This window comes from Prosopis cineraria, unplaced genomic scaffold, assembly GCF_029017545.1.
Source record: "Prosopis cineraria cultivar Desert tree isolate PC_DT_omini unplaced genomic scaffold, ASM2901754v1 PC3, whole genome shotgun sequence".
Classification (NCBI taxonomy): domain Eukaryota; kingdom Viridiplantae; phylum Streptophyta; class Magnoliopsida; order Fabales; family Fabaceae; genus Prosopis; species Prosopis cineraria.
The window spans coordinates 23,489,251-23,511,820 of record NW_026555334.1 but is presented as its reverse complement, the minus strand read 5'-3'; the positions used below and the strand labels follow the sequence as shown (position 1 = coordinate 23,511,820).

The 22,570-nt window shown below is 31.4% G+C and overlaps 2 protein-coding genes across 2 annotated transcripts; one reads left to right on the top strand and one right to left on the bottom strand.

Annotated features, from left to right (window-relative positions):
* The first annotated feature begins 11,948 nt into the window (after positions 1 to 11,948).
* Positions 11,949 to 14,733, top strand: LOC129305453 (stress response protein NST1-like). The gene is made up of 6 exons (XM_054945481.1): positions 11,949 to 12,167; positions 12,794 to 13,066; positions 13,305 to 13,555; positions 13,638 to 13,746; positions 14,027 to 14,137; positions 14,611 to 14,733. Exons 1-6 carry the CDS (start codon positions 11,949 to 11,951, stop codon positions 14,731 to 14,733), a joined length of 1,086 nt encoding a protein of 361 aa, XP_054801456.1.
* Positions 14,734 to 15,662: 929 nt separating this feature from the next.
* LOC129305452 (uncharacterized) lies at positions 15,663 to 17,431 on the bottom strand. Its single transcript, XM_054945480.1, has 3 exons — positions 16,807 to 17,431; positions 16,481 to 16,699; positions 15,663 to 16,258 (listed from the first exon to the last, which is right to left on the bottom strand). The coding sequence occupies exons 1-3, from the start codon at positions 17,429 to 17,431 to the stop codon at positions 15,663 to 15,665; spliced, it is 1,440 nt and encodes a 479-aa protein (XP_054801455.1).
* Between the last annotated feature and the right edge of the window lie 5,139 nt (positions 17,432 to 22,570).

Sequence of the window (22,570 nt, the reverse complement as noted above, 5' to 3'; positions counted from 1 at the left end):
TGACTCTACATCTGAGTAAACTTGAATGCTGATTTTCTTAAAAGTAGCTATTTATACAAAACGGGCTAGCTAGCCCGTCCAAACTCATACATGGCCTACCCAGCCTGTTTTCAAATGGGCTAAGACAAGCCATGCATGGGTGTGGGTTGCGAGCAGCCCCTTAGGCCAATTTGTCCTGCCCATTGCTTAGCCTTACTCGTAAGTGTTACATTGATTAAATACATATTTAATAACATATTAATGCTCAAAATAATTATTTTTAATTGTTGTATTTAACATTTGTTAATAATATTTTTATTGGTTTTAAGAAAATAATTTCTTAAGAAACAGATTTTGAAATGTCCAGATGAGTTAAATGGATTTAGTTAAGCATTGGAATTTTCACGTATGTTCAAAAGGTGGTCGCTGTATTTAAACAAAATTTTAAAAACAGTTTTAGTTGTGATTATGATATTCGAATGGAGTGCCTTGAATTTTTCATAATAAGAATATACTATGATATGTAGAGTTATATGATTTATAGGTGTGTAGCTTTTAATTTTAAGCTAAAATTCATAGAACTTTCCTCAACTTTAAATCAAGTGCACATAACACTTTTTATCTTTATAACTTCATTAAAGACCTCCCTTATCTTTCATTTTTATGCATAAAAGCTCCTTTCATTGGCAATTAAACCATAAGCATATTTTGCCACATCTTGTTGACATGTCATATGAAATGGCCTTGTAAGAATTTATGTTACGTTATTTTATGAATGTAGATGAATCAGCCCTTTAATTTGCACTTATCTATGCACCTAATATAATATTCTTGTGCCTTTGTCATGGAAAACCCTTTCAATTTCTCTCAACATTAGTTTCTCTGACCTTCATAGTAACATCAACAAATGGAGAATATGGTTTACGGCATTGAAAAGTCAACCAAGTATATCTCAAATTAAACTCTCCCATCACACATAGCTTAGGCTTATCAACATTAATGTACTTTTTAAAGACAGAGATATGACCAAAATCAGGTACTTGTGCATAATAATGTATAATAAAACAAATTAACATCTTAAAGTTATAAATAATCAACACATGCACACCTTTTCTTGTTGAAAATTAATCTTATAGTTTAAGTCGGATAAAAAATGATAAGACATAAATTAATTATAACATTATATCACGTACAGTTGTTGGTGAAGTAAGCATAGTTCAGATCAAACGAACGTCTTTCCACCACTGTGAAACAATAATTAACCAAAAATAATAGAGAGCTAAGAACGAAACAAACACTGAAATTACAGATGCAGGCATGACATGAGATTGCTTGGATGTGACGTTTGGAGAAGCTGGGCACACGCACTTATATATGCGCTTTATCACTTTATACCAGCTACATTTAAAAATATAAAATATTTTTTTAAAATTTTGTTAAAACATATTTTTACTGTTTGAAAATGTAAAATATTTTTAATTAAATTTTATTTCCGTAATAAAATAGTTATTTACTTTCAAACTAATCATATCTTTTTATATTTACCTCTATTAAACATCCTACAATAAATATAAAGTCACCATCATTAGAGGCACTTTAAAAAAAAATAATGATTACATCTCGAAAGATTGAAATATTTTATATTCTTGAACGTTAAACTCTTCAAAAAATACTTTACATTTTTTAACGGAGAGATTATAAAACATTTTTAATTTCTAAAATTAATGAAATTTTTTTAAAAATATCCTTAATAAATATTTCCTGCACCAGTTTAAAATATAAGCATTTTCTCTCAACTAATATTAGTTTAAAATATAAATAATTTAGTATATGTAAAAAAAAATTCCTCCCCGTTAACTTTTGTATTTATTAACCCAATTTTGGTGTAAATTTATTTTTCACTCACTATAAAATAACTTAATAATTAGAACTAAATGCCAAAAGAAAAGACAATGTCTGCTTTTATTAGAATTAAGACTTTATTGATTTGCAGATTTTTCTTAGAAACTGTTTATATTTTAGATTGGAGGGAGTAAGTCACTCAACCATTTACTCTTAAGCGAGATACCATATTAAATAAAAATAAATATAAAAATATAATATTAATTTAAAAATAATTAATTTATTTATTGAGGAGTATAATTTAATTGTTTTTAAACTAAGGGATTATATATTTAATTAAATGCACCCCACTCTAATCCTCTTGGTCACCTTTCACAGCGTTATTAAATATATTTTATTATTTTTCAGGTCTGCGCGCACCGAAGTGTGTGTATGTATATATTGTCCTGGTTTCGTAATTCACTTTGGCATATATAATAGAATATTTGGATATTTTTAATAAAACTATTTTGATTTTTCAATTTTGTTTTCAATTATACTCAAAGTTAATCTTATAAATCATTTTATATAAATCAATTGCCACAAAATATAATCAATAAATTTTATATATATATACATTCAAAATTATTTTTATAATTTTATCCATAATCAATTTTATCCATTCTGAGAAAACGGATTAATCGTGCTCTCAGTTGGTTTTTTATTGAACACTGTAGAAAAAAAGGCATTGAAAATTAAAGATCAAGCTATAATTAAATATCTACAAATGACATGCAATTAGATATATTGTTGCTAACTATTATATATGGTTTAGTTAACGTGTTTTATAATATTCTAGAAATAATTGGTAGTTAGCTGGTTATATATAGAATTGATGGAAATTAAGCTTATGTCTCTGCGTATAGCCATGTATAAATTAATTGTCATTTAATTTATTTCTATGTGAAGTTCTTCACAATGCTCATTTAATTTATTTCTATGTGAAGTTCTTCACCGATTTCAAATGAGCTAATGTATTAAAAATGCTAAATACTCCTATGTATTATGTTGGGCTCAAAACAGCTTAAGATTGATTGTAAGTATTTAATCACGAGCCCAACGAGTAACGACGCTGTCTGCTTGGCATTTGCTCCTCTACATACATATATATATATATATATATATATATATATGATTTTGATTGATTAAGAACGCTTTATTTGTCAGAGATCAAAATGAGAAAAATATTACTCCCCCCGGTTTGAAAAATATTTTTAATCAAATCCCACCTTAATAAAATAATTATTTACTTTTAAATTAATTTTATCTTTTTATATTTATCCCTATTAAATACCTTGTAATAAATATAAAGTCATTATTAATAGGGACACTTTTTAAAAAAAGATAATAATTACGTCTCGAAAGACTAAAAATGTCTTGCATTTTTGAATATTTAACTCCTCAAAAAATACTTTACATTTTTGAATGAAGGGAGTATAAATTAAGAGAAGTACTCTATCTGTGATGGACTAAAATAAAATTTCTGCTATTTTATTCTAGAATTTTCTATGCGAATTATATACGCATGTAAGTTGATAGATGATGATTATTTTTTTAACCAAAAGTCTATTGTGATTAGAGCCAATAATTCGAGTCTAGCACAAACTCATCCAAAAAAATTTAGGACCGAGCTTAAAAATTTTTTTTTAAAATGTTCGAGCCTATTCGGGCTGGTCCGAATAGGCTCGAAAAAATTCAGGCCAAGTCCAATTGGGTTTAGTCTTGGTCCAAATACCCGAATAAGAATATTTTACTTTTTAAAAATATATAAAATATAATAAATATTAATTAATTATTTAAGTTTTTGATTATTTTATACTAAAATACTATATATTTGAGTCCTAAATATCGTTTAAGTATTAAAAAAATATATTTTATATTTTTTATAAAATAAAATAATTAATTTTAAAGTAAAATTTTAATTAAAAATAATTTTAAAAATACAATTCAGGTATTTGGGCCGCTTGAATCTCAAAGAAATTTGGATTAAATTTGACTATTTGGGCTTTTCAAAGAATCGGCCCTGTGTGAGTTCTTTGGGCCTATTCATGCCGAGCCCTAATAGGCTCGACTTGCCCAAATTTTCAGCTCTAATTGTGATTGAGAGAGCTTGGAACTTTATTTTAGTCTTGCATTTTGTACAATTTATCATCAACAAATTACTTACTTTCTCCATTTTCCATATATAAGGCACACAATTTAGAGCCATTTGGTTTTCTTGCATTTCACATTTAAAAAGTAAAATTTTACTTTCAAGATGTTGAAAATCATTTGAATAAAATATTTTGTAAAAAAGCATATCTTGAAAGTATACCTAAATAGTGGCTGAAAGTAGACTTAAAAAAGATAACTATTTAAAATTTTTGAAAAGTGAATCTGAAAAGTAGTATATTACCTGACCATACTACCTCAATTTTAATCTTTTATTTTTTTATTTAAAAAATAATTAATTCATTAAAAATATAATTATCATTTCAATAATAATAATAATTACGTATCAAGTTTTTAGCATTATAAATTGAATAATTAAACATGTTAATTTTTAGTATTAATGTATAATAAAGATAACAAATATTTATCACATTTTCTAAAATTACAAATTAAAAAGTTATAAATAACTAGAGATCAAATTTTTAGTGCTATAGATTAGATTTTATGTGATTTAAAATCTTTATCACATCTTTTAAATATTTTAAATATATTATATTTGTATAATAAAAATTATAAATCACCATACATCAATGTCTTTTTTTATAATTGTACATTCAAAAACACATTTCACTATGATAATTCAAATAACTTTCAGTGTACTAAACTGACTTTTGAAAAAATGTATCCAAATATAAATTTCATTATAATAATTGACTTTCACAATTGATTTTTCTAAATGAACTTTCACCAAATGGACTTTTGATAAATTAAAAATCAAACATACACTTAGAGTATTTTGTTTTTTGAGTATTCAAATTATGTAAGCCATATTTGAAAAAATCAACATGGTGTTAAATATTATTTTCACGCTCCATAATATGACCATCTCTTTGTTAGTTAAAGGTAACTTATGAGTTTTTATAGGAGAAGGAAGGTGATGGGGGAAAAAGTTAGATTTGGATTTGGTAACTTAGTACAAGCAGTGTGTGACTGTATTTAGTACAGGCACTCAAGTACAATCATCAAATTCAAATTTAAAAAAAAATAGGTCAAGCTAGGATAATGATCATAATACACACACATAGTTGTGTGTGTGTGTGTGTGTGAATTAAGTGATATATTTGTGAAAGTTTGTCAAATGTCTTTTTGGTCATATTCTTGTGCCGCATTTTTAAGATTTCAGTTGTTTTTTTTTTGCCACCAAGGAGGATTTTATTTTGGTTGCTCAATGCTCACATTTGTTGTGACTAAAATTATTATGGGCTTATAAATTCTATACTGTATAGTTTGTTGAAGATATGATGTCACTGCTGTACAACCGTCCTATCTTGAGAGGTGGAGATATGTGTAGAAATAATATAAGACATATTTCGGCATACTTCTTCCATTTAAAAATATAAAATATTTTTTTAAAAGTTAAATGTTTTAAAATGTAATGTATTTTTAAAATATAATTATTTTATTTTTTAAAAGTATTCATAATAGATAAATCACTTTATATTTATTTTAGAGTAAAATACTATATTAAATAAGGATAAGTATGAAAATATAGTGTTAATTTGAAGACAAATCATTATTTTATTAAAGGTGAAATTCAATTAAAAAGACTTTTTATTTTTTAACGGAAGTAGTAGTGAAATATTACCATATATTTGTACTCATCATCCATAATCAACTAAATGCGTATTAATAAAAAAACGGGGGATATGTTTCGTCTAACACAATCATAAATAATAAAATTAATTAATAAATCAAATATAACCTAACAAGTAATAAAGCATAAGATAATAAAAAAATTATGATAATTGAGATATTCATATTCTAGATCTTTGTAGATTTGATTTAATTTTATGATATCTTTTTTTATTTTTTTAAAAATATAACTTATCATTTTATATTAAAATTGTTGATATCTTCGCGTCCTATATTTTTAAACATTCTCCCTTCTTTATCTTATCAAATTATTTTTAGAAGTTACCCAAGTAACTTCTTAAAATTGTAAAAAATCTATTTTTTTAATTTAAAGTATTTTAAAAATTTTAAATTTTAATTAAAATAAGCTAGATTTTAAATTATCCCCTTTAAAATTATTTTTTATTTTTTCTTGCCATTTGTGTTCTCACTTACCATCGTTATACATAGTTAAATAAATGCGTATCGATAAGAAAATGGAGTATATTCTAATCATAAATATTAGAATTGTCGAATCTAATCTAATAAGTAACAAAACATCAGAAAAACAAAAAAAATATGATATATATATATATATATATATTGAATTTAACTATATATTTACTAGCCGTTAACTATGAATTTTTTATTTGTGAAATGTAAATGCTCAATAAATTTAACTAACTCAAAAATAAGCATTTTTGTGGAATGTTATGAATTAAGTTTTAATATGAAATAAATTGCATCATTGATATGAGAGTTGTAATTTATATATAAACCAACTAATAAAAAAAATTTTCAAATCTACAGTGCATCCCTCTAATTCGAGTTAGAGTATATTGGAAATACAACCAATTGATTAGATTCCTTTTTATTAGGAAATCTCTCTCTCTCTCTCTCTATATATATATATTGTTTAATTAATTATTTATAAATTTTAAAATATTAATAAAGAATGGTCAAACACTGGGAGCAAGGACCCTTAATTAAGGTAGGCCATTAAAAGGAAAAGGTAAAATTACACAATTAATTACTTCTAGATTCATTGATAATTGAGTTTAGGATTTGTGTTGTGAATCTTCTAAGTACATGGGGTGAAACCTTAAAGTAATTTTCTCAAAGAAAAATGAAGAAATTAAGAAAAATAAATTACGACATGTGAATAACATGTGACATGATAAAATATCTATAATTCATAATCCAATCAAAAATACATATAGCCCCACTTGCAATCAGATAATAGGGACCCTGTAAGTCGCTTGGGAGACAAACATGATGATTATAATTATAATAAAGATGATAGAATCAATCTTGTGCAACATAATTTCAACAACAAAAATATTCAGCTGCACCACGGTCAAGATGCTGGATAACAAAACAAGACTACGGAATGGGTCATCAGTAGCAAACCAATTTGTTTGAGGCTTACAAGTTAATCCAACGGAAACTAGAATGGCACTCGCTTCAATTCCCATTAAAGTGCCACTAATTCCGATTATAATGTCATTTATTTCCCATTTAAATGTTACCCCTACTAGAGTTGCTACACCAAAAATCGCAGCGATAGAGTAAAAGATCGCATAACTCCGAAGCTCTAGGTGCTCAGGACAACCGACTGGCTTTTTCAAGAGACAAGCAACCCAAATAAGCAATAACTTGTCCAAACTCATCACAACATTCACTAGAATGGGCATGGTGGAACCTGAAAAAAACAAAGTTTATGATTACCAGACAATCCCAATATTGTAATCGTTAAGGATAAATAATATAAATCACCTCGCTGTTTAGGCAAGCCACAATTCCAGGAGCCATGATGAAACAAAACATCACGATTAACAAGTACGCGTTGCAACGACTGCATGTCAAATACAAATTTAAGCCAATTTAATTATATGTAGAGATCAAAGAAGAAGTTATTGCAATGATTTAAACAAATAATTAAACAAAGAAAAAACTTACGTCAAAACACTATTCTAGGAGTCTTGTGGCTGGAAGTTCCTGTCTTGTGGCTGAATGATATCAATAACTTGTTGACGCTCCATAATGATAATATAACCCTCCTTTTGTTAGTTTAGAGTGGCTGTGGGTTTTTATAAGGGGAAGGAAGGCCGTGGGACAAAAAAATCAGGTCTAGCTAGGATAATGATCATAATATATATATATATATATATATAAGTGATATATATAATATAATTAATGTGAATTACATCAATTTATTTTAAACTATATCTCTTTAAGTTAAACATTAAACTAATAAAGAAAATAAATCCGGCTTCCTTTTTATAAGGAAATTGCTACCCATAGATCCATCTATTGTTTCATTCTTATTCACGTTTATTTTGTTTCATTAAATTAAATTAATAAATAAAATAAATCCAGATCCTTGTGATATTCGAATACCGAAATCAAGCGCATAAGTCTGCACGTAGGAAGGGGAATTGCAGAACATATGCCATGATCAAAGTAAAGAATAAATCACGAATTAATGGATACACATATCCTAATTTAATTAAAACCACTGATTTTGTTTCGGATTAATATTAAACAAAATTAAAATCCCCGTACCGTAGCTCGTTGCTCTCGATAAAGAAACGATAAAAACAGAATTATTAACAAGTGATGATTTTTTTTCGCCTGAACAAAAGTGATGATGATATGAACACGGATAATGGATATAAATTATAATTGCATACTGCACCGAATTACCTTTCCAAATTTTCATCAAGATAACCAACCAAGATCGACAAGGTCTTTTTCTTTGACATATTAAACGTTAACTTTCTTTTCAAGATTTTGATTCTTATTTTGAATTTCAAATCATTTTTTCTCTATTTAAGTTTAATTCAATCTTTTAATCCTTTAACGTAATTCCTCTTATTATTTTAAACCAAAATGGAAAGTCTTGCTATTAAACTCCGTAACCAAAAAACCCCTTTACAATTAATTTCTCCTCAGATCACAAAACAACAAATTTTTTTAAATTCTTTTGCCGACAAGAGGATAATAGAATTATGCTTTTAATTTTTATGCATGATGTGTGTGTGTGAGTGTGACTTTAAGTCCTGTAATCCTGTAATCAATTCATTAACATTTACAGACAAGACACGCACAACATACACCCTCATCTTTGGCTATCCAGTAGTCGAACTGTGAAAAGTTAGTAAGCAAGGTATACAAATATCAATAATTTTTTCATATCTAATTTCATATATATTTTATTTATCTTTAAATAATTAAATGCAACATTTTGTTCAATAAGTCGTGCCATTAACGACAACAGTTTATTTTTTAAAAAAATTATTAAAAAAACGTAACTTTGAATTCCTGCACTTTATTCAAGTTTTACTATAAGTTTCTACAGTTATTTTTTAATATTCTAGGTCCCTATAATGCTGCTTATAAAAGGATCTAGGGCACTAAAAAAATAAAAGTGTAGCAGCCTAGAATACTAAAAAAAGTGCAAAAACTTATATCATAATCGAGCAAAATGTAGGGAGTTAAAGTTATGTTTTTCCAAAATTATAGATACATATATAGTTTTTATTGATGTTTTGCTTGAAAAACAGGAAGCAAAGGTCAAGCGAAGCTTAAATGATTACTTACAGATTTGATGTAATTGAATGATCTCATCTGGGGGCCAAAGTTGGGAGCATTATATTAACGTTTAACAGTTCCATTTTCTTTATTGGGCATTGTCTTTAAGACTTAACTCTTTATCTTATGTCTCTAATATACGTTCTATTAAATCAAATCAAAGTAAGTTAATTTTAATATGTTGATAATATTAATAACAAAAATTTATTATAGAATAAATAGTCTATAGAAGAGAATAATTTTTACTCTCAGATATATAAGATAATTAGCTATTTTTACTCAGATTTGTTATTGCTAATTACTTTATGTTTCATTTGTTTCTTAACGATAATATTTGTGGAAGTTCGTCAAATGTGTTTTTGGTCATATTCTTGAGCCGCATTTTTAAGATTTTAGTTTTTTTTTTTTGGCCACCAAGGAGGATTTTATTTTGGGAAAATCAGCCTAAAGTCCCATGGAAGCACTTTAAATACGCTGAGGTCCCATGAATTTAAGAAATAGCTGCCAGGTCCCTAGGGACCTAAGGATGAATAAGTCTAAAAGTAAAATTACCCATTTGCCCTCTATTTGAAATATGAAAAATTAGTCTGCTTCCTACTAACCTATGAAACTGAAAACGGCTGTCTTCCTCTTCCTCATTCTGTCGTGCTCCAGAGCTAACGGCCGAGCACTATTCTCGTGGTCGCATTTCATCGGAGAAGACCGTCGCGCCGTTAGAGAGTGAAAAACTTAAAAGAGTAAAGAACGAGAGTTGCTCGCTCCTGCTTCAGCGACTCATATTTGCCCTAATCGCCATTATCAGACTGTCTCTGTCGTCCTTTACCGCCGTCTCGCCACCACAGGTTCAACTACCATTGATTATGCGTTTTCTTCTCCCATTATTCCTTTCTTTGTTCTTTTCTTTTTTTAGCTGGTATCTCGATTGTGACTTTAATTTTTTGCATATCTGTTTTCGCACATAACTGTAATTCTCTGTCTCTGTTTTTTGCTCGTATGTCGGTTTTCTTCTCACTGTAATTCACCGTCTTTGTAATCCTCCTCAGCCTGCACCTGGCCATCCTCAGCAGAATCCCTACGTTTCTTCTTCTTCTCCTTCTTTGCATTTTGCACTTGATCTGATTCCTTGCCAGTATCAGCTTGTAGAGCAGTATTGTCGTCCCCACTTCTCTCTTTCTTCTTTTTCTTCTTTTCTTTCTTTTCTTCAGCAACAGGAAGATCTTGCATTTCCTCATCCACAGACGCACCGTGAGGAGCTTGACCAAGAGTAGAATCAAGTCTACACAAAACAAAAAACTCCAACACATAAAAAAAAATTATAGTGCATCCTTTCAGACATAGCAAATGAAGGAAGCCTCCAACTCCCTTCTTCCAATCTTTGTCATAGCTTTCGATCTTTGGCTTTCCTTCAATTGAACTGGCAAGTCTACCTAGTTCATTGCCTTCAAGACTCCTTAAGCGTGCTTCAAGCTGTGTGAAAGTATATATAAGAAATGGTAGCAAGTGACAACAAAAGTAGGAGAACTAACTAGGGAATAGCACAAGCACCTTGGCTCTGTTTTCCAATCCCATTGAATTATGTTGACCATGTCCAAGAGCATCTTCCATAATGGGCAATGCTGTCTTTGCAGCAAGTGACCGAGAAATTTTACCCTTAAAGTTTTGAGCAGCCTGACCAATTAATGATGTATAATAAATAAGCCCATATTTTAAGGTAGCATGCTTAGTCTTTAGGGCCCCAAAAAGAGCCTTTTCAGCACCAAGTATCTGTACAGTACTCCTTGGTTGCTTTGCAAGATCGAGGAAGCTACCACCATGGGCAATAAGGCGAGCACCAATAAGCTTCCCAACAAGAGCAGTCAAATTAGGTGCAATAATGTTCATCCTGCTCTTAAGATAATCATAGAGTTGTGCTCTGTACTGTGAAAGAGACAAAACCTGGTCACACAGTTCTCTAATGTTTATCAAGTCAAGCTTACCAAGTATATTTCTGATATGTTGCAAAAGTGTAGCTATGCATGAGATTTTTGTAATTACTTAAGGCGCGTATTTGCATGTTTCAACTTTCAACTACTCCTCTTGCGTTTTATTTTTTTTTGTGGTAAGTTTAACTTCCAATTCTGCTTAAAAATATGTAATTTTAAATATGGACGAATTTCTCCATTGACGACAACTGCTTTCTTTGTTGACGACAACCATATGCTGTATTAACCAAAATCATTTATTCCATAAATGACAACTAATTATTTCAATGACTACAACCATAAACTCCATTGACAACAACAGTATGCTCCATTAACTAGTGAACTATCATAATTAGTGAACCATCATGCCTCTGTGACTTGTGTTTTTTTCTTATTAATAAACAATGCTAGTGCAGAAATCTGTGAGTTGGAACTTAGTAATGACTAGTATGCATATATCTCTTTTCAACACATGTAATTGAACTTTTCTATTTGTTTTCCAGATAAAGGAAGATGAAAGATAAAGTAAAGACAACAGTAAAGAGATATACCGTACCATTTCATACGTGCTGCTCTCCTAGCTAATTTGGTGAAGTAGCAAAATATGTTAAGAAAGATGAGAAATTACAAAAAAGGGTTGAGAAGCTAGGATTCCATAGGCTTCTTGATGTGTCTTGTAAAAAAATTCAAAGAGATATTTGTGGAGAGTTGATGCGTGCCTTTGACCCCCCAACTCATGAAATATGCATAAAGGGGAAAATCAAGCAAATGAAGGCCAAGGATGTGAATGACTTGATGGGCTTACGTAGTGAGGGTAAGCAGATTACTGGGGATGTCAATGTGAATGATAGAGCTTTTAAGAATTTGAGAAATACTTACTATAAAATGCCTTACAAGGAAATAGCTGAAATGATTATATTTGGAAAGGAGGTAGCTAAATTTGAGTTACTTTTTGTAATGTATGCATTGGGAACCTTGCTATTGCCAAACCGCAAGTCTTGAGGTTAGCGACCGTATATTGAAGGTCGTTTATGAGCCACAAAAGAAACCAAGCACATATGATTGGGGTACGTTCATTTTTAATGAACTTTGCAAGGAGGTAGAAGACTACAAGAAAACAGCTGAGTAAAGGGAAGGGAAGGATGAGGAAGAACGTTGGGGGATGTATCTACTTTCTAATGGTAAGTGTGTGTTCAATTTACTTTAATCTAAAGTGATAGCCTTTCAAAGTTTTCCATGTAAAAGTTTTATGTTTATACTGATTTATCAAGTTTTTAGGTATGGGGCTTCCAGAATTTTTCAGTTGGCCAAGGTTGTCCAAAAGCCGTAGATGCTCTAAAATATTGGGATGATGATAAAGTGAATACAAGAATAAAGTTTGGAGAAAAAGAGCAATCGAGGCATCTTGCATGAGCCAACTATTGTACATGGTAGTTCATCTACCAAGGTATATCAAGAATCAGCATTTGTTCACCCGGTATGTATAAAATAGAGTACAATGGACAGATATATATATATGGTCTTATTTATACACTGAGTCAGTAATTGTCTTGCAGGAAGTAAGGAGGCTGTATGGAAAAGTGCTATCGTTTGTGTCTGACATTGGAGAGGAGTTAATGAGCTTGCAATCAATACTGCTTGGACAAGGCTCAAGAGAGAAAAAAGGTAAAAAATCACAAGAGGAAGAAGATGATGATAAAGCAACAGATTCTGAAGGAAAGAATGAAGATGAAAAAATAGAAGAGGAAGGACTTGTTGATGAGGGGACGGCTTCAGAGGAAAAAAATGAAGAAGAAAAATTAGAAGAGGAAGAATATAACGAAGAAGGAGTTTGAATAATCAAAAGAGGAAGAGAATGAAGAAGAAAAATTAGAAGAGGAAGAATACAACGAAGAAGAAGCTGAACAACCAAAAAAGGAAGAGAATGAAGAAGAAAAATTAAAAGAGGAAGAATACAATGAAGAAGGAGCTGAACAATCAAAAGAGGAAGAGAATGAAGAAGAAAAATTAGAAGGTGAAGAAGATAAAGAAAAAGATGATGAACAACAAGGTTCTCTTAAAGAAAAGGGCAACAATGACGATTCAAAAGAGGAAGAGGACAAGGAGGCAGGTGTAGGAGGGAAAGATTCTGCCGAGGACGAAGAAGGGAGAGGAGAAGAACAATCAAGTAAACATCCTAGAAGATCAAAAAGATATAAAAGATCTGCTGTGAAATCTCCATGGCTTAGAACTAATGTTGGAAAGAAGAGAAAAATGGATGAGAAAGAGCAATTATTTCAAATATGCACAACACGATGTGAGGAAAATGAGGGAGACAAGTAAGTCCCTATACTGTGCCTAAAAATTGACTGACTAAAATATTAGTGACAATCTATTTAATTTTTCCTTCTTCTTCAATAGGATCATTGTAGATTTGTATAGCTACTACTTGACTCATGCAGAGCTACAATGTTTTGGTGGAAAGAGATGGATTAGTGACAGGGTGATGTCAATGGTTGCCCGAACTTTGGTAGGTGACCAAAAGGAAACTGAAGGGAAAGTCCAGAGACATATCTTTGGTTCTAAGTTCATGCTAAAAATGATCAGCAACCCTTTGAAATAGACAGTAGATGACAACAAGGGAGAAATATTTCTTAAGTTTGTTGGATATAACATTGCTAATTGTGATTTCATTTTTGGCCCAACTCTTTTCCATAGTCACTGGTTTTGCTGTCTTTAAGACCAAGAGCAAGAACTTTTATGTGTTAGATTCATTGGTCAGTAACAGGGAGTATTTCTAAAGACAGTAGGAAGAGGAAGAAGAAGAGAATGTTGAGAAGAAGGGTAAGGGAAAGGAGAAGAAGAAGAAGAAGAAGAAGAAAGGACAACCGGATCCCAAAGAAATGATGGCAAGAGGATGCGTATGTCTATACTTGTCACTCAACATTACCAACATCTATATTTATCATTGTCTTCTTGATTAGTTGTAAATCAACATTACTAATATTGCAAGTGTTGAGTTTGTAAAGGAATTGCTTTCACTCTCTACTTCGTGCAGTCAAGCCACAATTGTTTGAAGATGATGTTAGCACGGACATTATATGGGCTAAAGTTTATGTGTAAACTGATATGTGAGTTTCTTTTATGTTTATACATCATTAAGCTTATATTTACATGTGAAAAATTAATTTTACATTATGTTTTTTATTTTGTTTTTAGCCATACTTGTGGGGTGCACATTATGACATGGTTACAATCGTGGGACAACACTGTGGATAAGAATGGGTATACGATGCCAAAATACTCTGACGTATGCATTCTTTGCTTTACATTTTCCCTCTTTCATGTACTACATATTTGTTGTTGTCCCTTATAAGACTTACTTGTAGTGCAGGATGACCTCTATAAGAAGAAGGTAGAAATGTTGTGGTGGCTACTGAGTCATCGTAACAATGTGAAGGAGCCCGAAGCCATGTCCTTGTTAGAAGGATCCCAAGTGACGAGGAAAAGGAAATAGAAGATTTTTTATAGAACCTTAGGATATAATTTTATTGATCATCATATCCCTTTGTATAATTAGCTCATTTTGTGTAGTTAACTTAGATAACACTGGTTATAAAAGCTGATTATAAGTTTGTAAATGTGGCAGACAATTTGTTTTATTAATTGCATGTTAACAAGTTGTTATCACTTTATTGACAAGTGTCTATAAGTACATTAACAAGTTAATAATTCACCATTGACAAGTAGTAATAACTATATTGATAAGGTTGTAATTCGCTATTGACAAGTGCTGAGGTAGTAAGTGCTATCATTTCCTTGGAAAATCAGTTAGTTAAATAAACCAGTTGACTACTTAGCTTTGGAGATTGACAAGTACTATTAACTATATTGACAAGGTAGTGATTCGACATTGACAAGTGCTAAAGTAGTAAGTGCTGTTATTCCCTTTAAAATTTAACAAGGTGCAAGAACCTGTTGACTACTTAGCTGTGGAGATTGACAAGTACTATTAACTATATTGATAAGGTAGTGATTCAATATTGACAAGTGCTGAAGTAGTAAGTGCTGTTATTCCCTTTAAAATTCAACAAGGTGCAAGAAGCTGTTGACTACTTCCATTTCCTATTGACAAGTGGATATAACTATATTGACAACGTGTTAATTCTACATTGACAAGTGTTGACGTACTTGGTGCTGTTAATCCCTGCGAAAATCAACCTGGTGCAAGAACCTATTGACTACTTGCCATTAGTCATTGACTATAACGTATCACTTCATTTACAATTTATGTATTTGCTATTGACAAGTGCTAATACATTATGTACAATAAACCAAAAAGTAAACAAAAACAAATTCCATATATATAAACAAAAAAATACACTTGTCTGTGATATTTTCTAGTATGGATTAGGATTCTTGCAAGTCTTGGAGGTATGACCAATCTCATGGCATCTTCCACAATGATAAACCCTTTTTGTTTTGGAATTGAGATTCCCTTCTTTTACTCTTTGGCCTACCAAGAGGCCTTCTAGTCATTGGTGGCACCAAAAAGGTTTCAGTTAATAAATTTGTCATCGTCAATGCTTCTAGACGTGGACAGTCATGTGTGGCTATCGGCTTCACGCTGCTGGCATATATCTTTTCTTGAGCAGTAAACTTGTAACATTCATCCATAAAATTATACACATTGCCATGAAGTAGCTTGATTGCTGCACAAGTTGCACAAGGTATTCCACTCAATTGCCATGCTAAACAAGAGCATGTACGTGTTGCAAGATCAACATTCAAGTGTATTAGTCCATTAACTGATATAATTTGCACAGAGATCAAATTTTCTCTATAAATTTGTGCATGTAAATTTTCAGCTCTCACAACTTGCTCCATAACTTTTGCCTCAACGTTAGGCCCGACACAGTGTTTCCAATTTTCTATAGCCGCTTTGCAAGCAACCATCTTCTTTGCCAATTTCTCTCTATGCTTATGAATCAAGACATTAACATTGTGTTTTCTCTCTTTCACAATCCAAAGATTAAAGGATTCTGCAAGATTAGTTGTGATATTATCCCATCGTTTATATCCAAACTTGCATTGAGACCATCGATCTACATCCCCTTAGGTTTCAACCCATTGTACCAACTGTGGACAAAACAATCTTAGATTCCCCATCGCAACATTAAATTTAGCCTCATGCCTTACATAGGCAATTGCATCAAGTAATTTCAATGCATCATCTTTCATGTTGCTTAAGGTACGCCTCTTACCTCTATTGATTTTCATAAATGCTGTGCTAAAATTTTCCTTCACATGACGGTAGCAAAATGCATGTCTCTCACCACTACCAAATATAGCTTGCACGGCACCAATAATTGCATTATTCCAATCAGAAACAATTGTTAACTCCATTGATCTTGTTATGTCTTTGACATTTTGAAGAAACCAAGACCAATCTTCTAATGTTTCCCCACTAACAATGGCATATGCTACGGAAATAAGTCATTGTTAGCATCATATGTACATGCTGACAGCATTGTTCCCTTGTATGGACCGCGTAGGTGACATCTGTCTACATAAAGTATAGCTCGACAACCTCCTAAAAAACCAGATATAGAGCATCCATAAGCAATGAATAGCCTCTCAAATCTATTATTTGAGGCATTCCATTTTGCAACTGTCATCGGATCAGTTTCCATTAATCGATCACAAATCCAAGGGATTATGCTATAAGAATCTTCTGCACGACCATGTATTTCTCGCAATGCTTTTTCTCTTCCCCTATAGGCTTGACTGTAGCTCAATCGCACACCATACTCTCTATACAAGTCTCTTGCAAGTTCATTGGCACCTTTATCTATATTAGACCTTAGAGCATCAACCATAATTGATGATGTTAATTTTGACCTTGCTGGGTGTGACACAATAAGGTTGTCTTGCGCATTATGGGTGTGATCATTGTTAAATTTTGTAACCCTTAAAATCTCATTATCTTTCCCTATTGAATATGCTGCAATGTTCCATTCACAGCCCTCTACCTTGCAATATGCAACAATCTTCTCTTTGTTATTCTTCTTAAACTTGTATGAAAACTTGTGGGAGACACTATACTTGTATAATGCTTGTCTAAAGGCATCAACGTTAGGAAAAAACTGCCCTTTACCTACTAACAAATCCTTCCATTTCATAGAACTCATTTTAGGTATTGGTGTAGGTACCATTTGTACAGTGCATGTCAATTCTGAGTCTTCAATCTCAGGATAGATACTTGGTGGATAGAAAGAGCATCCATCTAAAACTCTCAATAAATTATCAATCCTGCATTCAATGACAACATTATAATTGTACTTTTCAACATATTTGCATTAACAAAAAAATTTACACAACTTACACATGTTGGTCCTCTAATGGGCAATCTATTGATGCTTCTATGGTATCATTCCCATTTGCAACTACATACACATGTCCACTTTGTTTGTTATATTTGATCAGATATTCTACTCCATCATCATCAACTAGATCTACAAGTGTGTTTGCATCAATATTGACTGTGAATTTTAACTGGATTATATTACTTTCATTCCCTATAATTGATTATATCATTCTTGTCAACTCTTCATATGTTGTCCCTTCCTTTATTGTTCTAGTTCTAACACTCCCCCTAACATATTGCATGCTTCCTTGGTCATCATTTTGAAAATGCCCCCTATATGAAAAAAACATAATATATGTTCTCCTAAAGAACTTGCCATCTTACAGGTCAACCTGCACCACACACAGTATATTGACAACTAGACAATGTGTATTGACAACATATTTATCCACTATTGACAAGACGTAGTGTTCATTAATAGCAGAGATTTTTCAACAAAACAAACTTACCTCAGATGCTTGGGAATAATATATAAATTGTCCTATATGAAAAAAATAACATAATATATGTTTTCCAGTAGTACTTGTATTCTTACTGATTAGCCTGCACAGTACAGTGTATTGACAACTATTCATATCATATTGACAACACAACAAAACACTATTGACAACATGTAAATATATTCATATCAGATATTTGTCAACAGAACAGTGTTGCACCAGATTATTCCATATATCAGCTATGCAAACTGAATGATCGTAGGTTTACCCAAAAAGCATTATCCTACACCTTGAACAATAATGAAATCATTAACGCACAAGAAATTGTTTACCCAGCTAACAATGGATATGCTACTGTTGATCGGTAATTTACGTAATCGTTTAAGGCCAACAATCGTTTACCTAGAAAATTTATTTTCTGCTGATGAAATGCTGCTGTTGCAGAAAAAATACTCCCAACTCACTTAGATGAAGACAACGGCTGTAATCATGGATGTGAGGAAGTGAAGATGATCCTACCGTAATCAACAATCATGGATATGCAACAACCTTCACTATTGCTAAACCTGGGTTTCCTCAAACGTGCGCGTGCAAGCAAAATCTTATTTTCAATACTAGAGGGCAAATGGGTAATTTTACTTTCAGACTTATTCACCCTTAGGTCCCTAGGGACCTAGCAACTATTTCTTAAATTTATGGGACCTCAGCGTATTTAAAGTGCTTCCATAGGACTTTAGACTAATTTTCCCTTTTATTTTAGTTTCTCAATGCTTACATTTGTTGTGACTAAATTTATTATGGGCTTATAAATTCTACACTGTATAGTTTGTTGAAGATGTGATGTCACTGCTGTACAACCGTCCTATCTTGAGAGGTGGAGATAGGTGGAAATAATAAGTAACAAAACATTAGAAAAACAAAAAAAATATGATATATATATATATATATATATTGGATTTAACTATATATTTACTAGCCATTAACTATGCATTTTTTATTTGTGAAATGTAAATGCTCAATAAATTTAACTAAGTCAAAAATAAGCATTTTGGTGGAATGTTATGAATTAAGTTTTAATATGAAATAAATTGCATCATTGATGTGCGAGTTGTAATTTATACATAAACCAACTGATAAAAAAATTTTCGAATCTATAGTGCATCCTTCTAATTCGAGTTAGAGTATATTGGAAACACAACCAATTGATTAGATTCCTTTTTATTAGGAAATCTCTCTCTCTCTCTCTCTATATATATATATATATTGTTTAATTAATTATTTATAAATTTTAAAATATTAATAAAGAATGGTCAAACACTGGGAGCAAGGACCCTTAATTAAGGTAGGCCATTAAAAGGAAAAGGTAAAATTACACAATTAATTACTTCTAGATTCATTGATAATTGAGCTTAGGATTTGTGTTGTGAATCTTCTAAGTACATGGGATGAAACCTTAAAGTAATTTTCTCAAAGAAAAATGAAGAAATTAAGAAAAATAAATTATGACATGTTAATAACATGTGACATGATAAAATATCTATAATTCATAATCCAATCAAAAATACATATAGCCCCACTTGCAATCAGATAACAGGGACCCTGTAAGTCGCTTGGGAGACAAACATGATGATTATAATTATAATAAAGATGAGAGAATCAATCTTGTGCAACATAATTTCAATAACAAAAATATTCAGCTGTACCACGGTCAAGATGCTGGATAACAAAACAAGGCTACGGAATGGGTCATCAGTAGCAAACCAATTTGTTTGAGGCTCACAAGTTAATCCAACGAAAACTAGAATGGCACTCACTTCAATTCCCATTAAAGTGCCACTTATTCTAATTATAATGTCATTTATTTCCCATTTAAATGTCACCCCTACTAGAGTTGCTACACCAAAAATCACAGCGATAGAGTAAAAGATTGCATAACTCTGAAGCTCTAGGCGCTCAGGACAACTGACTGGCTTTTTCAAGAGACAAGCAACCCAAATAAGCAATAACTTGCCCAAACCATCACAACATTCACTAGAATGGGCATGGTGGAACCTGAAAAAAACAAAGTTTATGATTACCAGACAATCCCAATATTGTAATCGTTAAGGATAAATAATATAAATCACCTCGCTGTTTAAGCAGGCAAACCACAATTCCAGGAGCCACAATGAAACAAAACATCACATTTAACAAGTACGCGTTGCAACGACTGCATGTCAAATGCAAATTTAAGCCAATTTAATTATGTGTAGACATCGAAGAAGAAGTTATTGCAATGATTTGAATAAATAATTAACCAAAGAAAAAACTTACGTCAAAACTCTATGCTGGGAGTCTTGTGGCTAGAAGTTCCTGTCTTGTGGCTGAATGATATCAATAACTTGTTGACGCTCCATATGATAATATAACCCTCCCTTTGTTAGTTTAGAGTGGCTTGTGGGTTTTTACAAGGGGAAGGAAGGCCGTGGGAAAAAAATTAGGTCTAGCTAGGATAATGATCATAATATATATATATATATATATATATCACTTTATATATATATATATATATATAGCACGAGTGTAAATTATATTAATTTATTTTAAAACATATTTTTTAAGTTAAAAATTAATCCAAATCCTTGTGATATTTGAATAGAAAAATCAACCACTTAGGTCTGTGTGCGGGAAGGGGAAATTGCAGAACATATGCCATATAAAAACACGTAGATAAGTGAAGTTTTCTTTTTTTTTTCCAACTTCTACTTTCCATTTAATACCATGAGTGATGTAAGACGGGAAGGAAAAGAGGGGAAGAGAGATAAGATGAAGAAGGGAGAGAAAAAGAGAAAGGAGACAAGAAAAATAGAAACTCTTATTATTAATTTGATACTCAAACGGAATGTAAATGAAAATTCCTAGCTCTAGGCCTAAAATAATAATAATTTAAATTCAAGTCCTAAATTCTAAGTTTAAATCTCATCTTAAAGATAATGATATGCAAGATAACAATAAAATAAATAATCGAAGGTTGATTCTAATGGATTACCTTTATTTAAATATCCCTATTAAATAACTATAATATTTTAAATTAAATCCTAATTATGTTTTATTCTATATTACATAATTTCTTCCTTGCTTGAAGAACTCGACTCTTGATGAGCTAAAATTGAGGCACAAATTTGGGAAAGGAAGGGCAGGATAAATTTCAATGAGGGCTCAAATTTGGAAACCCTTTCCAAAATGTGAGATTTGATCAACATGCAAGCTCTGGCAAGAGCAAGCAACTTGATATAGGTGAATATCTAGAAATTCCTTCCCACAGGTTAGATAGCAAAAGAACAAGCTTTGGCAAGATTGGGTAGTTTGGTTATGCAAAATCTCCAGAAACCTTTCCAACAGACAGGGTATAGCTATATTTGACCATTAAGCAGTAGAGTGGCCTTCATGCAGCTTGCATATAAGGAATATATGTAGCATGATGATATTGATCCTTGCTTAGAAGGATTTAAAGGAGCCACTTGTACTGGTGTATGGTGGATAACTAAATGATTGTTTGAAGAATCTTCTACTTGCAAGGAAGGAGCTCCTACTATTGTTGGCTCACTCGATGCTTGTTCTTCCATTTGTTTCCTCAATTCATTGACTATCCTCTTAACCTCCTTAGCTACATTCTTATCTTTACCATAGTTCCCTAGAGGCTTATTAAAACATCCTAATTTGGATTATGCTAATTTAAGGTTTATTGAAGTTAATAAACAACTAGGAATATAAATGTATTGGGTGTTTGGGAATTAAAATGGTCAAGTTGAGGAGCAGTATGTGGTAATTTTGTTTATTGCCTCTCATGGTCAAGCCTTATGCCTTAACATAGTGCTATCTATTCAAGACTATCCACAATTGAACTTGATAAGTGGCAAAACCGTTCGTGGTCATAAATAGAGAGGGTGAACTAGTTTAAGTGGCTTCAACAGTCCACAGTTGTGAAATACAAAGGCAATGATTGGTCGAAGTTGAAAACATAAATAAAAGTCCTTGTTCTAAAAATTAGATCAGAATGAGTGAAAGGAGTGGGAGAAAACAATGGGCAATGGCCAAGCTCTATTAGGGCACAAATTTTTGGGGTTTTAAATGATCTTCGAGCCTAGTAATAACTCAAGGTAAGTTTCTATAGTCCTCCCTCTCCTACTCTACCTAGTTCTCCCTTAGATTTGGGGAGGGTTTACAATTAAGGTCTCTTATGGGAGTTAGAAGCCTGAGGTTATGATAATTTATTATGATATATTGCTGAGGTTGTTAGGAGTACATTAAATGCTATAGAACATTTATTTAAGGTTAGATTTCAAATTTGAGGATTTTGGATTAAATCATAGACCTGAATGGTTGAGTTCATGTTGAATTTGAATTTTTGGAATGATTTTCTGAGGACTAGATGTTTAATTGAGTATAGATAAATGTTTCTAAGGCTTAGAAATGGTGATTTAAGGCTGTGTAATGTCCACATGATA

Coding starts and splice junctions, on each gene's coding strand:
- LOC129305453 (XM_054945481.1), top strand. CDS start 11,949: ATGCGTGCCTTTGACCCCCCAACTCATGAAATATGCATAAAGGGGAAA. Junction 12,168..12,793: donor TGATTATATTTGGAAAGGAG/GTAGCTAAATTT, acceptor ATTGTCTTGCAG/GAAGTAAGGAGGCTGTATGG. Junction 13,747..14,026: donor CAATGGTTGCCCGAACTTTG/GTAGGTGACCAA, acceptor TAAAGACAGTAG/GAAGAGGAAGAAGAAGAGAA.
- LOC129305452 (XM_054945480.1), bottom strand. CDS start 17,431: ATGGTACCTACACCAATACCTAAAATGAGTTCTATGAAATGGAAGGAT. Junction 16,700..16,806: donor TATATCTGGTTTTTTAGGAG/GTTGTCGAGCTA, acceptor TTATTTCCGTAG/CATATGCCATTGTTAGTGGG. Junction 16,259..16,480: donor ATTTATGAAAATCAATAGAG/GTAAGAGGCGTA, acceptor CTAATCTTGCAG/AATCCTTTAATCTTTGGATT.